This window comes from Monopterus albus, unplaced genomic scaffold (assembly GCF_001952655.1).
Source record: "Monopterus albus unplaced genomic scaffold, M_albus_1.0 scaffold417.1, whole genome shotgun sequence".
Lineage (NCBI taxonomy): Eukaryota > Metazoa > Chordata > Actinopteri > Synbranchiformes > Synbranchidae > Monopterus > Monopterus albus.
This window is the reverse complement of record NW_018128297.1, coordinates 198,065-220,370: the sequence shown is the minus strand read 5'-3', so window position 1 is coordinate 220,370 and position 22,306 is coordinate 198,065. Positions and strand designations below refer to the sequence as shown.

General features: G+C 42.7%; 1 protein-coding gene across 14 annotated transcripts in view; it reads right to left on the bottom strand.

Annotated features, from left to right (window-relative positions):
• Positions 1-10,486: 10,486 nt before the first annotated feature.
• Positions 10,487-22,306, bottom strand: part of hivep2a (HIVEP zinc finger 2a) — a 119,183-nt gene continuing 107,363 nt past the window's right edge. For all 14 annotated transcript variants that reach the window (XM_020586618.1, XM_020586621.1, XM_020586624.1 and 11 more), the window contains 6 exons: positions 20,828-21,003; positions 18,789-18,890; positions 15,715-16,594; positions 15,107-15,203; positions 14,186-14,293; positions 10,487-13,480 (listed from right to left, as the gene is read on the bottom strand). In XM_020586618.1, the coding sequence (XP_020442274.1) occupies positions 12,740-13,480; positions 14,186-14,293; positions 15,107-15,203; positions 15,715-16,594; positions 18,789-18,890; positions 20,828-21,003 (2,104 nt within the window). In that variant the 3' untranslated portion in view covers positions 10,487-12,739. The remainder of the gene's footprint in view (positions 13,481-14,185; positions 14,294-15,106; positions 15,204-15,714; positions 16,595-18,788; positions 18,891-20,827; positions 21,004-22,306) is intronic.

The window sequence follows — 22,306 nt, the reverse complement described above, 5'->3', positions numbered from 1 at the left end:
CACTGTCTTGAGCTTTGAGTCAGCTGGTACCAAAACAGAGGTAACATCTCAGGGACTCTCACTGGAGGCCCTGAACCCCCAGGAGCCGACCTGAGGCAAACGGTGAAAGACTGACCGAACATTTCGCTGCACGTGAAGAAATAAATCACTGAACTGAAACATAAGGTTCATATTAAAGAGGCATTATAATTAAGAAAATAAAATATTTCACTTTATTCTGAAGGTCAGACTGAGGAAGTGGCCTTCTGCCATCAGCGGAAAATGATAATTTATCTTCTCCAGGCCACAGTGATTAGTGAATCCTTAAATCTACCACATGGTGTGAAACTAACTGTTCAACAAATACAGCCCATCAGACAAAGTGCAGTGACAGCGGCGACTCTGATCTCTGTACAACAGCACCACACAGTGGACAGGCTGCAGCATGGCCAACAACTCAGCGCCTCCAGAGGAGGAAATCAATTTCTAAACCAACACTCACAGTCACAACACGAACACGGCTGATACAGAGCTACAGCTGGCAGCAGTCCTAGTACCCACACTGTGAGCGCTACATATGTCACTGTCAGAAACACACAAGGCACTTAACTCGATGAGCACTTTTCTTAACGCTGCTTTCAAGCAGACTCAGACATGAGTGTATCCCACAGTTCACAGGATCCTGGATTCAGCCTGAACATTAGTACACAGTGGAGCCTCCATAGAAATGTATTTTGCACAACGAGAACAAGACTTTTCCACTTTTGGATAAGTCCTTGAACAACACTCCTCCCTGTAGCTGTGGGCTCATGCAGTTAAAAACTTATCAGCACAGTGATTTAACAAAAGCCAAATGAATCTAAAATAAAACAACTAGACACTAAAGTGACTCCAACAACTTTGATTCACACGTGTTGGCTGTGCCCTGACCTGCATCATCACTGCAGCTCCACCTTCACATCTCTTTACAACATGGCCCGAACAAAGACCAAAGCATGGTCTATGACTACACTGCATTCACCTGCCTGGTAACCTGCTGCCATGTAACACATTTATCAGAATAAATATCTCCCATGTACATGCTAATGGTGGTTTTCTTTTTGTCACCATGATCTGATTGCACCACAACACTGTCTGATCCTATTTATTGGTGAACTTTTTGGAAATTAAATAAAACCAGTACAACATCTGAGCTCATCATGGACTGAACCATTGAACCCAAGTCTTATCGGACACTTGGCTTCTGCAGCTTTTCGGTTTACTCACAGGTCTGAGCAAGTACATTCGCCTCCTCTGGCAGACAGACATACTCTAACTTGGTTTCCCTTTCTGTCCCTCAGAAACAGACTCTTTTCCTACATAATGAACATGGAACAGAGGGTAACAGAGGAAATGATACTTGATTATCTCATTTTGCCTGTAAACAGGAACATTATGGCTAACAGACTCAGTGCTCAGATACCGTTGGCATGAGCACCACCAGAACATCCCAACCTCAAGCTGAACATGTCAGATCGACCTACAGGACACTGAGCTCTTATGTTTTAAGTTTTGTGGCTGATGTTCTCATCCAGAGAAGCTCATGTCAGCAGTGACCAAGGCAAAAGAACGAGCTTCAACGTGCTGTCTGACCGTCACAAGAAACCAAGAGGAGTGAGTGAAAGTGGTCAAAGGGAGGAGAGTGGTCTGGAGGACTAACAACCAACACCACCTGCCAGTACAACATGGCAGCCCCGATGCACAAGTGTCGACAAACCTCGCCCACAATTAACGAATTTCGGCAAATCAATGAATAAAAGTGTTTCTCCACAACGCTAATAATTAAAAGCCACGACTTCACTCTAGTAACTTAACTTCAGACATAAAGCAAAAACTCCAAATAACAACAGAGCAGAGACGAAAGCGCTTACCTTCCCAGCAGGTAGTTAATACGAAAACAGGAAGTGTAGCTCACGGACATGCGCATTAAAGTCAGTGTGGAAAAAACTCAAATAAACTTTATTGAAGCGTCGCATATAAAAACAGATGTACTGTGTATATAGTGTACAGCACAGTATAAAACGAGTTTTGTAAACGTGTACTAAACAAATACAAATATAAATAAAAATCCAGGGTGGCTTAAAAATAAGTAGTAAGACACATCATTAGCATAAACAAAATATCCAAGGAGCTGTTTATGACAATCATTTTAAAATCACTGTCTTATTCATTCAGTAGTCACAGTGTAAAATAAACCGGTCACAACACTTCCTCACTCACAGCTTGGTGTGCAGTTGGTTGTGAGCCATGACGCGTGCTGATGGTGAACATGCTGCATCGCAGCATGCCTTTATGAAACAGCAGTGGGCTGCTCAGAGATGATGACGCCAATCAGGACTATGAATAACACGCACATAAGGAGCCCACCTTGTGCGTCACACAGATTATAAATGCCACCAGCTTCCCTCCCTTCCTGTTCCTGCTCCAGTCAGGGCTGCACAGTTGTCACCTGCTCACTCAGGCCGGAGGAGGGAAACTATGGAAAGAATTCCCACTTTCTCTTCCATGACTAGCATCCAGAAGTTTTGGAACACACAAAATAATAACCAATAACCCCACCAATGTGCTTTTGGTTTGATTTTCATTTTTTATATCATCCATGGTTCTTTCAGAAACTGGAGCCAATCCCAGAGAGACGGGGTCCACCCTGGACAGGTCGCCAGTCTATCACAGGGCTGGCATGTAGACAAACAACCACACACACTCACAGTCACTCCCACTCCTACGTCACCAGTAGACCTAAGCTGCAGGTCTCTGGACTGTGGGAGGAAGCTGGAGCACCTGGAGAGAACCTGCACAGGCACAAGGAGAACATGCAGACTCCACACAGAAAGGCCCCGGGTCAGCCCGGGCTCGAACCCGAAACTGTGACCATCACACCGCTGTGCCGCCCTAACATTCAAACAGCCTTCTAAAGTTGTGAGGACCGGCTAAAATGTCCTCACAAGAATGGTTTCAAGCTAACATTTGTCCACACAACAATAGAAACACACACGCAGTGTGAGTTAAGTTTTGCAGAATTATCTCTGCTGTCAGACTCTCTGGGGGAGCAGCCCCACACCCCCCACTTTGGTTTTGAAATTCTCCGTTTTGTAGGTCTCAATGCTGGCAAGTGTGTGCTGAAGTAACACACAAAGCAACACAACTAAACAAAATGACCATTTTGATGTGACCTTTTCACTAAAACAAACACTGGAGAAGAAGACTAAACTAAAACCACCCCCCTATATGATGATCTATCTATATCTATATGTTATTTACAGCATTAATAGTGCAGAACCTTTTAATATTTTAAAAAGCGACTTTGAACTGGTGCCACCTACCTCGGCTGTGATGAACAGTCTGGATGATGGGACAGTGCCAGTGAGGACGCCTGGAGGACACCCAGATGGAGGCGATCCCAAGAGTCTCTGCAGATCACAAGGTGGGATGGACACTGTCGGCAAAAATTAAAATTCATAACAAAGTAAAAACATCTCAGCTCCAGCTCCAGGTCCTTTTTGTGTCTAAGTAAAGCTGCAAACTATGTCTGTGCTGTTTTTCTGTATTTTAGGAGCAAGAAACAATATAAAAGCTGCAAACTAGAAGAGCCGCACCAGTGGTTTGATTGAATCTGGGAGCAGCTTTGAAGAGATGAAGGGCAGAGTGCAAACATCTAATACTTCAAATCTGGCTCCAAGACTGCACCGAATTTGCAAATTACCAAAGATAAACTTAGTCAGTAATATTTCAACAAACATTTTTTGCTGCATTTCCAAAATGACTTCCAAAAAATTGAATACAAAATTCTATTCCACTAAAATAAGCTCAAGATTAAAAATCTTCCAATTCCTTTATTTTAGTGGCCTATAATGAGCAGGTGTTCAAATACAACTGGACCTACAGACAGATGCCTTGGAAAAAGCAGTTAAAATGTGAAATCCTTTACATCCATATTAATACACGGGTTTACAGGGGAGGTGGTACTGCAGTAATCAGGCCAAAGCCTGATACAGCAGGGAAACACCATGAGGTCCACAGAGGGGTGATGCTGCGGCACCAGCCTCGAACTCACTGTAAACAAGGAGATTCCAGTACTGAACTTATCTAAGTCCACATCTGGGACTGGTTTGACACAGGCCTGACTCACCCAGCCATACACAAAGTGCACATACACTGATCCACAAATTACACCTGTTTCTCATGTCATTCAAAGAAGTGACGGTCGGCAGATTATCAGCAGCCGCCTGGTGCTCGCTGCAGTCTGAAACGGGTGGTCCGGCCCTTTTAAATGTTGGTCTGTATTTAAATCCCAGTGTCCCTGTGACTCAGGGTGTTTTATGGGCTCCAGGTTTCTTGATGCCCTTCCAGGAAACATAAGAAAGACAACATTTTTCATTTCTTCCGATGAGCACAGGTCTGGATGCAGTACCTCAGCAGGCCAACAGGGGTCAGTGTGGAACTGTGGCCATTGGCTCCTCTTCTTCCTTTCGCTACTCCGTTTTTGACATTGCAGCCAGAAGAGTCTTTTTGTCTCTCTGCCCATCTCTGTTACCCTGGCTCTCTCCTCCTTCTTTCCCCCTCCTCCCAACAGGCAGGAGCTACAGGCGTCCATGCTGAACTGCACATAACCCTCCAGAGCCTCCATCCGCTTCACACTGCACTGTCTTATTCACTTTGTCCACTGTGCAGTTTTGCACTGCCTCACCTGAAGACAACTGGTACTTCTATGTATATATATATTCAGCTTTATCCACGTTGCACATACTGTACTCTATATACATTAGTCTAAACTGTATGTCCTCTATACTGCAGTTTCAATTTGGAGACACATCCCGTTTTATTTTGCACTTCACATTAGATGTGAACTGCATTTCACTGGCTTTGTACAAGTCCTCTGCACAGAGACAATCATGTTAAAAAGGCAGCTATTTCTTCCTGTCATTTATCTTTAGCCATTCTGCTGCTCGCTGCTGGATTCACCCAAACTCCAGTCACTTTGTAAAGGAAGCTAAAGACAGTCGGTTTTCCACTGCTGTTTATTAACACACCACTTTGACCTACTCTATAAGTTCTGATGAAACTTGTCTGTACTTTTATTAAACATGTCTATTTTATTTTATACTTTATCTTTGACATCTTCCTCCTAACTTTAAACTTGCTCCAGATGTTTGAGAAATTAGAGAGGAAGCCTTTTGGGATTTGTCCTCTTCTCTACTTTCCTTCCATTTCAACTCATCTCCTACCCTTGTCATCTCCTCTCTCCTTGTCTCACCTCCTCTTCAATACTTTCCTGTTGTCTCAGTCTCACTTCTCCCTTTCTGCATCTCATCTCATCTTGTGACCTCTTGTCTTGCTTCTCCCATGTGTAGTTAATTTAGAAAAAGAAAGACTCCTCTTCCTCTATTCTCGTTTCTCTACATTTACTTCCCCTCCTCTCCTCTAAAGATTTAATTTTAGAAGTTCTGCCTTAGAAAAAACACAAAATGAGCTACAGTATCTCACTTTCCATTAGACACTCACACTAATGTGCAGGGGCAGGATTTGAGTTAATTCCACCTTTTTTCCTGGCAGCTAAAAATGGAAAGTTGTTTATTCCAATGAACAGATGCTTTCATGACACATAAACACACACAGACCATCAAATACACTCACAGGCACATGTACACACCGCCAAAGCATACACACACATACAGAGACCACCCATGGCTGTAGTGTGTGTGTGCGTGCTCTCGAGCAGATTCACAGCAAACAACCAAACTGCACACAGTGTGTGTGTTTCCCAGGAAGTGAGGCGGTGATCAGCCGAAGCTTCACACTCTGCCGTCTGACGTGACGTTTCTCCCTCCTGCCCGGAGACAAACTGAAAATATCCTCTGACTTTCTTCTGCAGAGGAGAAAATGAATGTGAGCAGCTTCGAAAGCGTTGGCGGAGACGTTGGATCGCTCAGTTGGGAGACAGACGAAACCACTTTTAGGCCAAACTGAACCTTTGACTTGCTCTTGCAAGCCTCAGGAAGTCTGTTTACACTGAGAGCACCTGTTGATTTAACTGACTTGTGTTTTAATTTATCCTTATTCAGCCTTTAAAAATATGGTTATTATCTCAGGTAGCCTCGAGAGACCAGTAACCGAGCACTAGAGAAAAGCTATAAATAATTTTCCTCCTATGCTTATTAAGTCAAGTTAGTCTTACACAATCAGGGTCAGCTTTTCACAGTATTAAAGCTACAGTATGTAACTTTTTCAAATATTTTTGTTGCAGAAATCTGGTCCAAAACGTGTCTTAATGTGAGACAAAGAGAGGGGTGCTGTCAATGCCTCCTGTGACCCAGACTCACTGAACAGCACTGGCAGCTGTTCAGAGATATTGCACATTTTAAATAGTGTGTGTTGAGATCTTTGCACCTATCTGTGAAGAATCCATCACGTCAACAGGTCAGACACTCCTCTGTGCACCTGTTGTGTTGTCCGCCCAACATAAATCATCAAGTGCACAAAGCACAACCTGTGGAAGCAACATTGGATTATCTATTAAATAAAGACTGTGCACTACAAATCCCAAAACAGACACATTTACAGCAAACTAAATATGATTCACTGTCATAGCTGCTTTAAACTTTAACTCAGCTTCTAATTGGATTGTTTTTTTTATGTCTGGACAGGAAACTATAAAGTGCACATTTAATAAGTTAAAAATACTAAGTAACATGGATTCTTACAAAACGCATTCTCACTCTTTGAAACAAACAGCTTGACACAGTTAAGCTAGCACGACATGGTACATAATTAACAAACAACGAGGAAAATATAACCTTACACGGAGTTAACCTCCGTGTAACATCTTTCAACCACTTACCGCTTGTAGCCTGTCTTTTCTAAAAAAAAAAAAAAAAGTCTGAAAACAACATTTAACCTACATTTCTTGTGGCTCAAAGCTCAAAGCTAGTTAGCTCACCTTTAACCGAGCGATATCACCATGGTAACAGACAGTACGCAGCATGACGTCCCGTCAACAGTCCGACCACTGTGGTAAAAGTAAATAAATAAAAATAAAAAAGTCCGACAACTGACCAATCACTGGGAAACCTGGCGTCAACATTCTACAGGAGCCTGACAGGGACACAACGTTCACGATAAAGAGCAAAAGACAACTTACCAGTCAAATCGTTTTGCTGTTCCAAGCTTCCCATGGGCTTTAAGACAGAGCAGCTAATGGTGGGAGAGTTTACCAGACTAAATACCTACATGATAACAACTTTAGCAGCGTTTACACTCTTATTCCATCACTGCAGCTCAGAATAACATGAGAAAGCTCTATGATATATATTGAAAATAAAACCTACACTGATGGGTGTCTTTTTTTAAATAAGAAAAAGAGCCCACCCACTGGTAAATACTTCCCATGGTTATAAATTAACATACGCAGATCAACCCTATGGACATTAAGTCTGTTCCTCCTCTTCTCTGCTCTGGCAGCAGAAACAGTTTGACCCTATTTACAACTTTTTGGATGTGCATCACACACTCAGAATTGTTTGTTCATCATCAGAGAAAGAACAAAAATGCTCATTCAGTAAGGCACAAGAAAGAACAAAAATGCTCATTCAGTAAAACATTGACTGTGGTCAATGTTTCACTGTGGAACATATGAGGTCACTAAAGTACTAGTGTGAATAATAATAAAAACGCAGTTCACAAAGGGGGCATATGAAACACTGGTCAAACAAGTCATATGGGTCATTTTGGAAAGGACGAACAGATGCTGTGCTTGTCAATTCAGATATAAGGAACTTTAGAACCAGAATGCTGGAATGTAAAAATACCTCCATCAGTGACATCTGAAGTTCAGCTTTGTTTGTTGTAGTTTTCTGGGCCGGAAATGCTTCTTAGCTTTAACAGAGATCAATGAAGTGTTAACAAACAGTTATAACAACCAGATGTGCATCTGCTCACTGCTGCGGGATTAACAAACTGATCCACTGACACTGTGCACAGTGTTCTAGTACAATACATTAACACTGTTTTGCACATGCATGTAGACAACATGAAGACAAACAAACACAAACACCCACCAACACAGACAGAAAAGCAATGACACACTTATCCACACACACACACACAGGCTGACTACAAAACAGCGACACATAGTCTCAGGGGAGATTTCCATATGCTTGCAGCACTGAACCATGAAAACTACGCTCACACCTTACAAACTAGTGATGAAAGTGATTCCTCCAGACGCTAATCAGGACCAAAATAACTCACTTGATCATCTTCTTTCAAAGGCCACGGGACTCACCAATACATGGACAGACTGACAGAATAAATGTAAGTTGACACCAACCTAGTTGTGTCAACAAAAAGAGAGGAGAAAAAACACAACACATTTAGACAGCTAGACATATGTAGGACATGGTTAATGATAGGGAGTACATTAAAATTAGAAAGAAGAGTAAGATGGGAAGAGGTGACTGAAGAACAACAAGATTAACACAGTTGTGGTGAAGACTTATTAGCCAATCTTGTTCAAGGGTTTTTTTTACAGTCCTCATTGCTAAACGCTGCTGACACCATCACTAAGGCAGCTACTACAGTTATTCTCATACTACTACTGCTGGTGTTACTGCTGACTTTACTGTGTAGGTTTCTGCCCACAGTCAAGCATACTGTAACTCTGGTCCAACTGAAATGATAAAACGTTGCAGCCAAAGTTCTTTTCATTGCTGACCAGAAATTAAAAGGCCTTTGGAGCCAATCCTTTAGCCTCCAGAACACAGAGCCAGCAGGATGCTTGACTGACAGCTGAGTCACTTCAGGCGCAAAAGAAAGTGTGAACAAATTTGAAAGACATGCCAAGCAGTGCTGATTATGGTGTGTGAAAATACAAATGTAGTGGGAAATTGCTCTTATTTTTACTATGCATTTTCAGTTTTTTATCTTATTTTCCCTTTGGTTTTGGCCTGGCCAGTTCCCGTCACGCTGCCGTCCATGCTTTTACTGTGCTAGAGAGGGAACTATCTCCTCTGACACACATGGATTTACCAGCTGCTTCTTTCCACCTACCTCTGAAAAAAATCCCTATAGTTCACGTTGTCACTGTAGATTTCCCTTCCCCTCTCTGCTCAGTGGGAACAGCAAGTGCAGTGACAAGGACATGATCCCTCACTAGCGTCCCATCTGCCAGCCATGTGGGAGGGGGAGCACAGCCAAGACAGAAGCGATACAGTGCACCCAGAACTCTCTGGTTGTGGGTAAATGAGTTTCAGCAACCACCTCTGAGCCCCTTCCTGCTACCAGAAACATATTATTTACACTGTAACCAAGAGTGGCCCATGAGGCTTTTCTGCCTTAAGGGCAAGTTACTAGTGCTACGTCTTACTAAGTTTTGATTCCAGCAGTAACTTCCTTCAATAAGCTCCTTATAGGTTTACTGTCTGTCACACCTGCAGTGGTCCAGTCTTCCTCCCTTTCTGTTCCCTCAAGTTCACTGTCACAGGGTGTCTCTAAGCTCATGTGAATATGAGTAAAACTGGTAAAGCCATCACTCAGCACTAGTTTATGTTACATCTTATATACAGTATATATATTTATATGAGTTCCTCCCCTCCCCTCTCTCGTCTCTCTCCATGCATATATATGCCACCATTACATGTCATTAACTTTGTGTCCTCTCTCTCTCCCTGTACCTTTCTGCAGGTTGCCCTGGCTCTGGAGCTTTATGTTTCACAAGATCAGTCACCGGCCACATCAACCTGATCAGTGTTTGATTGTTGTGTCTTGTTTGTTGTGTCTTGTTGCTTTTCTTTTCTGTTCTCTCTCCTCTATCCACTCACCCAACCGGTCACGGCAGAAGGCCGCCCACCAAGAGCTGGGGTCTGTTGGAGGTTTCTTCTGTGAAAGGGAGTTTTTCATTTCTAGGTTTTCAGTGATTACTGGGACAAAAAGAGATCATACTACTTGACAGGCACATGCTTCGCTGCTTGAAAGGACGTCTCGCCTCCATCCTTGCATCACATCCCCCTTGCAACTGATTGGATTGTTTACAGAATGCCTTTATGTCATAATGTATTTGCAAGTGTAAAGAAAAAGTATGGTGAGTATCTTGTGCCTTTAACAATGTCAAATTTCCAGTTTGTGTGTTTTATGATATGCACCCTACAATTATATAAAAAGCTGGTAAATAACTAATATTAACAGACAAAAAAAGGTTTGGCTTAAAAACACAAAGAAATATAATAAATGACGTAGATATATCGAAGTGTTGCTGCTTCTTAATGACACTTGTACTGTTATCACCACTGCTGCTGTTGCTGTTGTTACTGCTGTGGCAGAAAATGGGTCTAACAGAGTGGAAAACCAAAGCAACAAGCTGAAAGAGGCTAAAACGCTATGTTTCGTAGAGTTGGATGATAACGGCCTGTAATGCCGGCACTGCTACAACACAGTACATGCTGTAAAACAAGGTGCACAGACAGACAAGTGGTTCTATTCATATTTATTTGAAAACAACAATCCATTTTTTCCACTTCTACCGCGATTCCTTGTTGCAGCTGGGGTCATACATTATATTTGTATTAATTCCACGGAACACCATCACAAAAGTTACCCTTTTATATGCACGTTTACCTTTTTTTGTCTTTTTTTTGTATGGTTGTCATTTTTATACAATGACTTGTGCTTTGATATCTTTGAAAGAGAGAAAGATTTTTTTAAAGACATCATTGTCATCATGATAAGTCTACATAACAAAGGGAGGATCGAAATAGAGGAAAGATGTAAGAAGGGGATATACTTGTCAAATACACACTGATACAGAATACAGAGGTACACACTCACATCGGAGCCTGCCCGACTCCACCCAGAACTGTTAGAGCTGTGTCACTGAAAGTCACCACGACCTCCAACTGCCCCCCTCTTCTCCTGATTTTAGGATTTTTAAATATGCTATTGTTGCCTTGCAACAAACACACTCCCTGCTGGTGAGCAGAGTTTTGGCTAAATATTGCTTAGCTACAAAAGGGACATCCAGGACAGGAGGAGGGAGGACAGAGGGGTCAAAAAAGCCTCAGGGTCACAACTGTTCAAAGTATTATTATTATGTTTCAGACAGCCTCAGGGTTCAGAGCACAGAGCTCCTCTTACACACGTCTACTGGAAAAACTGATCAGAGTCCTGGGGCTTTCACATAAGAAATATAAGGTGCATTTGTCAGAGTGCTTTTGTGTGTGTTTGTACGAGTCCCCAGAAATTAAGCCATTAAATAAGAGCTTCTGTGGGTTGATTGCAATGGCCACAATGTGCATCAATGCCAAAAAACGTATGTATCTCTCAACGGGGTTGACTGGGTATTTACATGGAATGGAATGTTTCCCTGTTTACTGTACGTATCCAGTGAATAAAACCCTTTATTCATTCAAGAAAAGTCATGTGAACGAGTGTGAGACTACTTTTAATCTGCACATTATTAATATCGGGTGTAGGGGGCGTATGGAGGAGGGGGTGTGAATGCCACGGTGCAAGAAGGCATGTTCGTTCACTTAATGCTGAGAGCGAGTCTGTGCCTCATGAAAATCAAAAGAAAAACAGGAAATAATACCACAAAAGGAAGTAGAAACACAAACAGGGAGAGGCGAAGAGCAGTCGAGAAAATGTACAAGCAAAATGACCATAACCTCTAATGTGAATTCCATTCTAAATGTTAAGTGCATATAGATAGATAGATAGATAGATAGATAGATAGACAGATAGATAGATTCTTTATATTGTATGTATCCATATGCTGGGTAAATATTCTGGTAAATCTTACTTCTATGTGTATATACCTCCAAGTAGAGGGGGCTCACTTAGACGTATATAAATAGGTCTAACATATAAAGCCATATTACAGTGTACATATCTTCGCCCTAATGTAAGCGATAGCAAAAACCCATGCTTTACATAGAAAAAGGCATCCACGACATTTAAGAAAAAATGTACAATTTATGAAACATGGTAACAATAATAAATAGTATTATAGAATTGCTGCTGTACACAAAAAAGCCATTCTTTAAATTTCACTCATATAAAAATACGTTTTAGTGCAACCATACATAATAGTAATATCCATAACTTCACATCGCTTGTCAAGACTTTTAAGGTGTCCAAAAACAAAAACAAACAAACAAAGATAAAGAAACACAGGAGGTCAGGGAAGAAAAAAAGGGGCAGGAGGACCGGGTGGGGGTTGCATTGATTACAAAGCTGATACACAAAATGTGATAGAACTGTATTTACATTTACCTTCCTGCTTTGTTTGCTTATAAGAACATAAGCAAAAAAACAAACAAACAAAAAAGAACAAAAAAGGCACACACGTAACTGCCGTACCGTTTAACCACAGCCCTGTTGTTGTGTAACAGATTTTGGTCAGGCTTGTGTTGCTGGGAGTCGCCATGTGTAACTGAACACCAAACCTCAAGGTCTCTGGTAGCAGGCCCCGGTTAGAACAGACATGCTGTACACGTACATGGACTGAAGACGTCCGTCTGAGATTTAGTCTTTTTTTGACGAGAGCTGTTTCTTTGTATGTGTTGTACAGTATGCGAGTGAGAGAGGGTGTGTATTTATTGGCTGAAATAGAAGAAATGTGTGTGTAAAATGTGCAAAAGTTATTTTTCTCTCTCTGTTGCACTTCATCCCTTCCTATTATCCAAAAACAAAAACAGAAATCCAACGTTTCTCTTGTTCTTCTCCTGCAGAACTATGACACGTCTTTGTTTCTTTTTGTGCTTTCTGCCTCCTTGTCTCTCTCCAGCTTGTGAGGTTTGGACACTGTTGGAGGCTGGAGGGCGTCAGATCCAGGGCTCGGAGGGTGAGGGGAGGTAGAAGAGGAAGAGTGGGAGGAGTGAGGAGAGCCAGGGATGGAGGGGTGGGGAGGCCTGAGCTCCAGGCTGCTAAAGTGCTGTATCCTGGGACCTTGAGGTGGAGACGGCGAGGGGTGAGAAGGGGGTGACATGGAGAAGGATGGTGAGCGCTGCTGTTGTTGTTGGGAGTCGGGGGTCAATAAAGAAGGAGAGGAAGAGGAGGACAGAGCTCTGCCTCCATCTTTCCCTTCGTCCCCTCTGCTTCCTCCTCCTCCCTCAGCGGGCTCCTCTGAGTCAATGTAGAGCGAGGCGATGGCCTTGGTGCAGGTCTGGATGCTCTCCTCCTGCTCCTGCCTCACTCCTCTCCCTTCCTTCTCCTGCAAGGAGGAGTGAGGCGATGATGACTCCCTTACCCTCTCTCCTCCTGCTCCTCCTCGTCCTACCCTCTGGGTGACGGAGGTGAGACATGGGGAAGCAGCTTCGCTGGTGATGGAGTCCTCTGACGTGCTCTTCTGCAGCACCAGGCGGGACGCGGCCTGCTGTGCCCCCTGCTGGGCCAGAGGGGTGGTGACAGATGTGGGGACGGAGTGTACCATCTGGATCCCTCCAATGGGGATCATCGGGTAGGGCGAACGCACCTGAAAGTAAAAAGGATTCAAATTAACTCTGCTGACCCACATACTCACTAGCGTGCCCAGTGTGTATTAATCCGCCACTGAAAATAGTCCTGAGCAGATGCACTATTTACCCCTGTTTGAGTACCATTTACTTACGGAGTCCTGTAAAAAATTAAACTATATATTTGTGAGTGGTTTTTAAAGATATTTTCTGTAGGAACCAATCAGCTCGAGGCTGAGGACCAGGCATGTGGGTAATGAAGTGTTTTTTTTTTTATGGAATTTGTTGACAAATATCCTTTAGTATAAGAAAATGAGAATATTTAAGGAGCAGATGAGCAGAAAACAAATAACTGTATTAACAAATAATCACTGTATTTTTTTTCATTGGGCAGATTTATTTAGCTCATTTTGCTCCAATATGTCAGTAAAAAGATTTAGTTGTGCTGGTAATAATAATATTAATGATAATATGTAATAAAGTATAGTTTTATAATACATCCTTCTTTATGTATTTACAAAAGAGTGAAGTATGTAAAACAGCCAAAAAGCTCAAAATAAAACCAAATAATTCAATCAAATACAAAAACACCACAAATTATAATAATATTAAATGCAAAACTTAAGTATACAAAATAAAAAAGTAAGTTTAAACATATAACCTTAAAGTAAAATAAAGCAAGATATACAAGGTTTAAAAAAATAAAACACATTTAAAATAATGACCTGAAGTTGAGAATGGAGAGGGAGGTGACTAAACAGGCCTTGGTGGGGCGGGCTAGATTGGTTGCCACGGCTACCAGCCTGGTCCCCTGGTAAACCTGGAAGATGTTCCTGGAAACAGGAGAGAGAAGACAGATGTGCGCTCACTGGACAGCACTGGTTACAGTAAACACACATCTGAGGCTCTGTGATGGAAAAGCTAACAATATGTAACAAAATAAGTTAATAAGCCCGATGAAAAGTGTAGAAACACACAAAGAGAAAGCACGAAGGCTCAGTCGAACGTCTTGATGAAACATGCATCTGTCATCTGAGGAACGGGGAGTTATCAAAGCTGAGTCTCACAGCTTCACACTTTACGTGGGGACCAGCAGCATAAGCCAGAGTTTGAAGTGGAGCTCTTCAGGAGAAAAACAGCCGCGCTGTTAACCACACCGCCGCCAGCCAAGATCCCATTACTACCAAAACCCAGCAGCCCTATCCTCCATCATCCTGCTCTCTAACGGCTCTTTATTCTCTCATCCTCTCTGAATGTTTCTGCTCGCTCTGCCAGACGGCTGTCTTCCCCTGCTCTGTCCTGTTCCTCCATCTTCCTAGTCCTCACTTAGGGTTTTCCACTTCAAACCCACAGACCGAATGCCAGAAAGTACAGAGAATTACTGCAGCTCCTGAACGTTAATGTAGTCTATTTGTAGTATTTAAAGGGCAAAAGCTTGAAATATGTTAAAACAGACAATAAATACATTAGTGTTACAATCCCAGACTGGGCGTAAGACTAAAAACTGTACAAATAAAAGCTACAGCAGCAAAACAAATAAATGTTAAGAGAATAAAGTGAAAAATAACGGGTTAAGACAAATGGAAATGATAAACGGCAGAATGTGAGATGAAACATCCAAGGACTAAACTCGGTCGGACTCTTACCATCTCCATATCTGCGCCAGTTCTGTGATGTCCCAGAGGGCCAAACTCTTCCTGAGGCTGATGACTTGGCTTCAGGCCCCGGGCTCCAGTCTGCTGGCTGTAGGTCACAGCAACACAAACACCACATTAAATCTGTGTAACTTGAACAATGACAGTTTTTTGGAATAAAATACAATAAGTTACACTGAAGGGCTGTGGCTTCTTTTCTGGGTCTTACAGTATTACAGAATTGTTTAATGATGTACAAAGTTAACAGCAGTTTAATTAGCAACTAACCACAGCTGGAAACTAATGTAGTAAATAGACCTGCATCTGTCTGCTGTTTGCAGCTGAGTGGGTCGTGCAGCAGAGGGGAGGTCACGACACCTACACAATGTCCTGACACCTGCTAAAATACCCCTGTAAAGATGATTCATCAGCACTACCGCTTTAACATCATCACATTGTTTTCATATGGCAATTTGATATTATAATTGATTTGTTGATATAAAAGTCTAGAAAACGTGGACTCTAACATCAAAATACTCAGAGTATGATAAAAATGGCCACTATGAACATAACCAGTGAGACACTCATTCACACAGTCCACCAGGTCGCCCTCGACTCACCTTTGATGGTGGAGGTGTTGGTGGAGCCCTCGGCGAGGGGAAACAGGCCAGATCATCCCTCTGTTGCGGCCTCGTGGTGAAAGGTCACGCTTGTAGTCTCTTCCTGCTGGAGATATGGGTCGAGAGAGCGGGGAGAGCAGTGAGAGGTGTCCCCTCCTGGGGGACAGGTCTCGGCGGTATCCCCCTGCCGCCCCGAGGTCTCTCTTCGGGGAGATGTGACGGAGAGGTGAGATGTCCCGCCGGGGCGAGAGGTGTCCAGCACGGGGTGAGAGGTCACGACGTGGGGAGAGGTACCGGCGGGCTGAAGGTGAGGAGGAAGGGGAGATGGGTGACGGGCAGCTAGAGTGGTCCAGCCCAGGTGAGGACAGGCGGGAGGAGGAGGAGGAGAGGTCTGGAGAGGGGACAGGAAGGTCTTCATCCATGGAGGAAGAGGGTGGAACCAGCAGCCTGCTATCCATTGCCCTCTGTGGGCTTCGCTGGTACTCTGTCTGACTGCGCTCTCTCCTGGCCGGGTCGCTGGGCGGAGCCTGCGGTGTGATCTGGATACTTGGCACGGTGGTGAAGTAACCAAAGAGTGGAGGCTTGCTGGCGTTACCCAGGAGGTCGGACGCTGAATGCTGAGACAGGTGAGGAGCAGAATGGGAGGCAGCCACAGCTGTGATCGACAGGGAAGGCAGGCTATAGGGCTGTGGGCTGGTGGAGCGTGAGCGAGTCTTTGGAGTTGAGTCGCCGTCGTAGTCATCATCTTCATCATCTTCATCATCCACCTCATCGCCATCTTCCTCTCCACCCTCTGAGTCATCTGCATCTGAGAACTGGTGCTCTGCCATTACACGGCCGGAAATCTTCTCAGAAGACTTCTGACCTTCCTCACCGACATCTAGAAGAGAAGACAAGGAAAACAGAGGAAAGGAAGAAGAAGAGAGAGAAGCCAAAGATGAGGAAGAAAGTAAAAAAGGAGAGGAAGAACAATGGAGAGTAAATAAACCAGAATAAAAAGAAAAGAATCAAATTGAAGAAACAGAAGAAGAAAGAAGAAAAATGCAGTAGAAGAGAAAGTAGAGGATGAATAAGGAGAAGAGAAGAAGAGGAAATGGAGGAGCAAGAAAAGGAAGAAAGAAATATTGAGAAAACATGAGAGGAATTAAATTGTGTTAACAGATTAAGTTTCGACGTGAACTAAAAACCCACTAAAATCGTGTTCCCAACAGCTCCACCCAATGAAACAAAAGTATATGAGACACGCTGGGTTTTCTGACTCCAGACAAATGTTTGCAGCATCTGGTTGTACAGTAGCTGCAGAAGTTACTGTTGGGAGGTCACCATTGCTTTGACTTGATTATAAAAAATAGCTGATTGGCTGATAACTGAGTGAAACAGAAAAAAGTTGCTGTGACTCTTCACAGTAAAGAGTCAAAGTCAAAGATGGAAACTATTTTCGACCTGTTCAGCTTTTCAGAAGAGTTCACCTGGCCAGAAACCAAAGCTACAAACATTCAGATATTATCCCCTCGACTCTGCTTCCAGCTTTGTTGCTGTCAGTTTGATCTTGTTCTCCTAGACTTGCTCCAAACACAGTGTAGAGAAGCAGCAGTAAGTTCTATTTAAACCGCTATGAGTGGAAATCAGATCCACTAACACTGGACCGCTTTTCCACTCTGTTACATATACAACAGTTTGCCGCAAACCACAAATGTTTAAGTCAACCCGCTGACTGAATTTCTGCAGCTCTCGGCCCCTATTGCGCATTTGGGGGCTGTGCCCCATCTAAACATGGAGCCAACACACACATCAGGGGAAGTAAAATTTTATTTTGGGGTCTACATGTTGGGAATTACCACAGTCACAGTGGTACAATATATATTAATTCATCCACTTAGGCAGCCTTGATTTGAGTTTGTCTGACTAACCTCATGTTTATTCTGAAACACTTGTTCACAGAGAGTTAAAGTAGTTTTTAGCCCCCAGAGTTCCCTGCCTAGGACCACTGGAACTTGCTGCATTGTATTTTTGAAACAATGATTTTAAAGATCACCTACAGTACAGGCAAATAGTAGCTCAGCAGTAAAAACACATAGCAGTCCATTCTTGCCAGAAAAAAACAAAATACAATAAATCTTAAAAAAGATAATTAAAATAAATTGTGATTTGTGACATTAAATGTTATATTCATAGCATTATTAAGTATCAAATCATCTGTTAACTGTATTTTGCTGGTCAGTATGGTCACTGCAAACAACCTGAGCAGGTGGCCCAGGAAGTCTTACGTCTCTAAATTTAACCAACAGGTTAATTTACAAAAAGCAACTAAATACTGTATGCTCAAAGAAAATGATAATATTTGCAAATTAGTGATGCTAACTCCAGCATATGGCTCACAGTTTGTCTCATATAAAATCTGACAACAATACTGGAGACCAAAAACAAAGACAATGTCAAACTTTTTTGCTGTTAATAGTGAAAACTGAAAAGAATACAAAAATAATTCCACTAATTTCCTGCTTCATTATCAAGTCATCAAAAGATTAACGGGACACTGAACCTCACTCATCTGTTCAGAAGCTGCCACAGCCTCGAGAGACGGCTGAAGAGAATTTATTACTTGTGAATATTTCATGGGAAATCACATCCAGCCCTCGCAGCCCACAACATCTTCCTCAGTAGTAATTTTCAGATTATTTCATAAAGCTGATTAATGGGATGGTGCACGCCTCGGCTCACACTGACGAACCCCACTGTGCCGGCAGTCAGACGCAATGAGCAGTAAATATTTGTTGCTATTTCTGAGTAACTGGTGGAAAATAAAATTGCGGCAGTAAAATTGTTCCTGGAAATGTACATGGGAATATTTTAATGTAATAAGAGCCTTTTTCTGTTTTTAAGGTGGTTTGTGTGCTCTTAAAGATCATCTACAGTACAGGCAAATAATAGCTGCTTAGCAGTGGTCGACAAGAATCCTGGCTGTCAGGATCAGCTCTGCTTTCCATTACACCGCAGGCCACCCTCAACAGGATGGACAGACATCGTTGCAAGACCTGAAGTGTGTGTGTACAGTATATGTTATGGCCTCCTACCTCCTTCGTCTGCCTCAGTGTCTTCAACCGACGACATGGAGACTCCCAACTCCAGACACTTTTTCATATGAGCCTTTGATTTCATGTGCTTCGTCAAGTTTCCTACAGAATACACACGTGCAAACAGACACACACACACACACACCATTTAATGACCCCGACCAGAGCTTTAATGACCAGAGCTTATTTTGCGGCATCAACACAAGAGTTATTAGGAAGACAGTGAAATGGAAATAGAGGTAGTGGAAGAAAGAGCAAGACCACAAAATTACAATTTAGAAATTATATATAATTTATACATAAAGTAATTTAATGACAAAATTACTCAGCCTTGCCTGAACTCTGCTTCAATTCATTGAATACACTGCAGGATATGGGGCGTACACTGTGTAAAGTAGTTTGATAATCCATCAGGCACATAATGGCTTTTTATTAAAGATCAGATACCAGTGAGCTCTTCAGCCTCTGATGTGATGGTGGTTCCTGTCTGACCACAGCTGCAGAAAACAGCCACTCTGCATGTTCATTCAATCATGTAAAGGTACATAAGATTTCACACAGTGTCTGATAACCCCAGTGACAGTGAGACAGGACGTGGTGTCTCCCAACTACACCCCCCCTCTATGACCCTCTGCTGCCTACAGCCTCCTGTTGTTATTCCAGCTTCTCCACCCTGTGTTGTCAAAGTAGTCATGTCAAACAGTCATGGAGGAGCTCTGGGCAGCTAAAAGTCTGAACCAGAGTGAAGAGATGGCATCTTTTTCACTGAGAGAGTGGGACAAAGAAAGAGCAACAACAACCAGGGTTAACATGGGTTTGGCTGTTTGACATGGAGAGGGTTAAAAGCAGCCAGAGGACTCAGACTGGATTCAGATGTGGCCTCCTTCCTTCTGGATGTGTTAGCATCTAAAGCTAACAGTTTGTTTTGGTAGCATTAGCCACCTAGCATGGTCAGGAGTTTACCTTTGTGTTGAATTAATATGATTTTAACTTGGGAGGAACTGGAGCTTTGTGTAACATCAGTAACCAGAGCTTCTACTGGACTGACACATTTACTGTTAGCCAGCTAGCGCTAGCTTCAGACTGGAGGCTGTACTTTATACAGTTTGTCCCAACCAGGCATCTGTAGTTTATGTCTTTAGGAAACAGGATATGATGGGAGGGGCAAAGAGCGGCTTGGAATAGCTGGTGGTGTCAGTTTGTTTTGAGCTTTACTAGATCCTCTGGGCTGAATAGACATTAGGTTGAGTGGCTTTAACCAGTCAGTTCCACTGAATAGTTTGGAATTTGGATTCTTTAGCCCCAGTGTTGAGTTGTTCTAATAAAAATCTTTACACATATAAATACTTGTGTTTAACAGAAGGTTTTTGTAGCGCATTATGATTAAAATTGTTTTTCACATAATTATAAAAAATGTATTTTACTAAACTGAACATAGCATAAAAAGAAAGTCACTTTCGGCTTTTCCCGTTTAGGGGTCGCCACAGCGAATCATCACACTGACGACTCGCATGTTGACATTTGGCATGTGTTTTACGCCAGATGCCCTTCCTAACGCAACCCTGATTCGAACCCAGGATGCAGTGGCGAGAGCGCTGTGCTTTAACCACTAGCCTACCAGGGACAAAGTGAACATAGTATAACTAATGTTAAATTAGTTAGTTAGTTAAATTAGTTTGGGGCGGCTGTGGCTCAGGGGGTAGAGCGGTTGTCTCCCAACCAGAGGGTTGGAGGTTCAAATCACGGTGCCTGCAGTCCACATGTTGAAGTGTCCTTGGGAAAGACACTTTGCCCCCAATGATTAGAGCCATCGGTGTGAGCTGGCACCGCAGATGGCTGCCTCGGTTCTGTACCGGAAACAAATTCCTTGTGTGTAACATACACTCCCCAAATAAAGGTGGTTATGATTATTATAATATCTGGCTATATAATGGTCCCTACAGCCAGAAAATATAAGTTAAAATATAAGTCAGTGCCTGCCTTGCTTTTATCCTTCCATACAGGAAGATAAAGAACAGAGAGTACAAATGAAGCCCTACCTTTTGTTTTGAATGCAAAGTTGCAGAACTTGCAGACATACGGTCGGACGTCGGTGTGTGTTCGGATGTGTTTTTTCAGCATGCTGGGTTTCTTGCAGCGGATGCCACACTCCTCACAGATGTATTTCCCTCGACCACGACCACGAACATAAACATAGTCTTCATTTGATTTATACCTGGAAGAAAGAACAAGTAAGAGTGTTGGTGTGTTTTTTAACTTAGTTTCTTTCTTTCTATAGCATTAGTACAGATTATTTGCAAAACACTGATAGAATGTTATAGAATATTTATAATTTCCACTAAATTCAGAGGTATACTGTATTTCTCCTGCACTGAGAGGTCAGCTGCTACAGATTCACTGTCAGGCTCAAGGACACAGATGCTTGCTGACACAGAGGTTCTGCCTAAATTAGGTTTTCTCTGCTCAAATGCATCTGTGAGCATCAGAGATGACAGGGCTCAGGGAGTCTGATATTAACCTGGATGCACTGCATACTGTATAGTTTGACAACAACATGCTGCAAATTAGAAGCAACAAAATGTTATTTAGAATAAGAAAAGGATATCAGCTATTTAATTTGGACAGAAAATGCTTTGGATAATACACTAAAATGCATCCTAGGTCTTAAGGGAAAAGTCAGGATCCATTTCATGGAGCTGTTCTTTTGTTGTTCTTGTCCATTTCATTATAAAACCATGGATGTACATGTTTTTGATATTTCACAGCTCCTGCTAACGTGTCAGGGTGCAATGACAGAGGAGCTGGAGGTGGTTACAGACTCCAAACACCTGGGAGTCCAAGTGCACAATAAGCTGCACTGGTTCATAAATTCAACGGTGCTCTGGAAAAAACTTTAACTGAAGCACCGTGCTGCAGATGTTGTATGAGTCTTTGGTGGTTCTGCTGTGGTTTGTCCACAGGGGTGGACATGCACAGACTGGACAAGTTAATCGGGGGGCTGGCTCTGTTCTGGACCCTCTACATGTTGTAAATGAGAGGAGGATGTTGTCCTGACTCCTCTCAGCACTGGACAATTCCTCCCACCCACTACATGGTGTAACAGCTGGACAGAGGAGCAGGTTCAGCCAGAGAGTGATGACTGCCAAGTGCTCCAGCGAGCGCTACAGGAGATCCTTTCTCCCAGCAGCCATTGAACTTTACGACTTCTCCCACTTCTGCAAGCGGGAGGGGGAACTAAGACCAAAGCTGCACTGAAACTGGGCATCATGCTATCCCTGTCTTGTTGCTTATAACGTTTTAAGTATTTAATTCAATATCACTGTGCAAACCACTACTCTCAAATCTATATATCGTATCATAACATCATCACACCTGTTATTTGCACTGTAAACTTACTTTTTGTCATCACTATGTTGCAGTGAACCTCTGTCCATCATCATAATCACTTGTTACTGTGTCTCTCCATCATTACCCCGTCCATTGCACTGCATATCACCACTGTCTATGATAGACAGAAT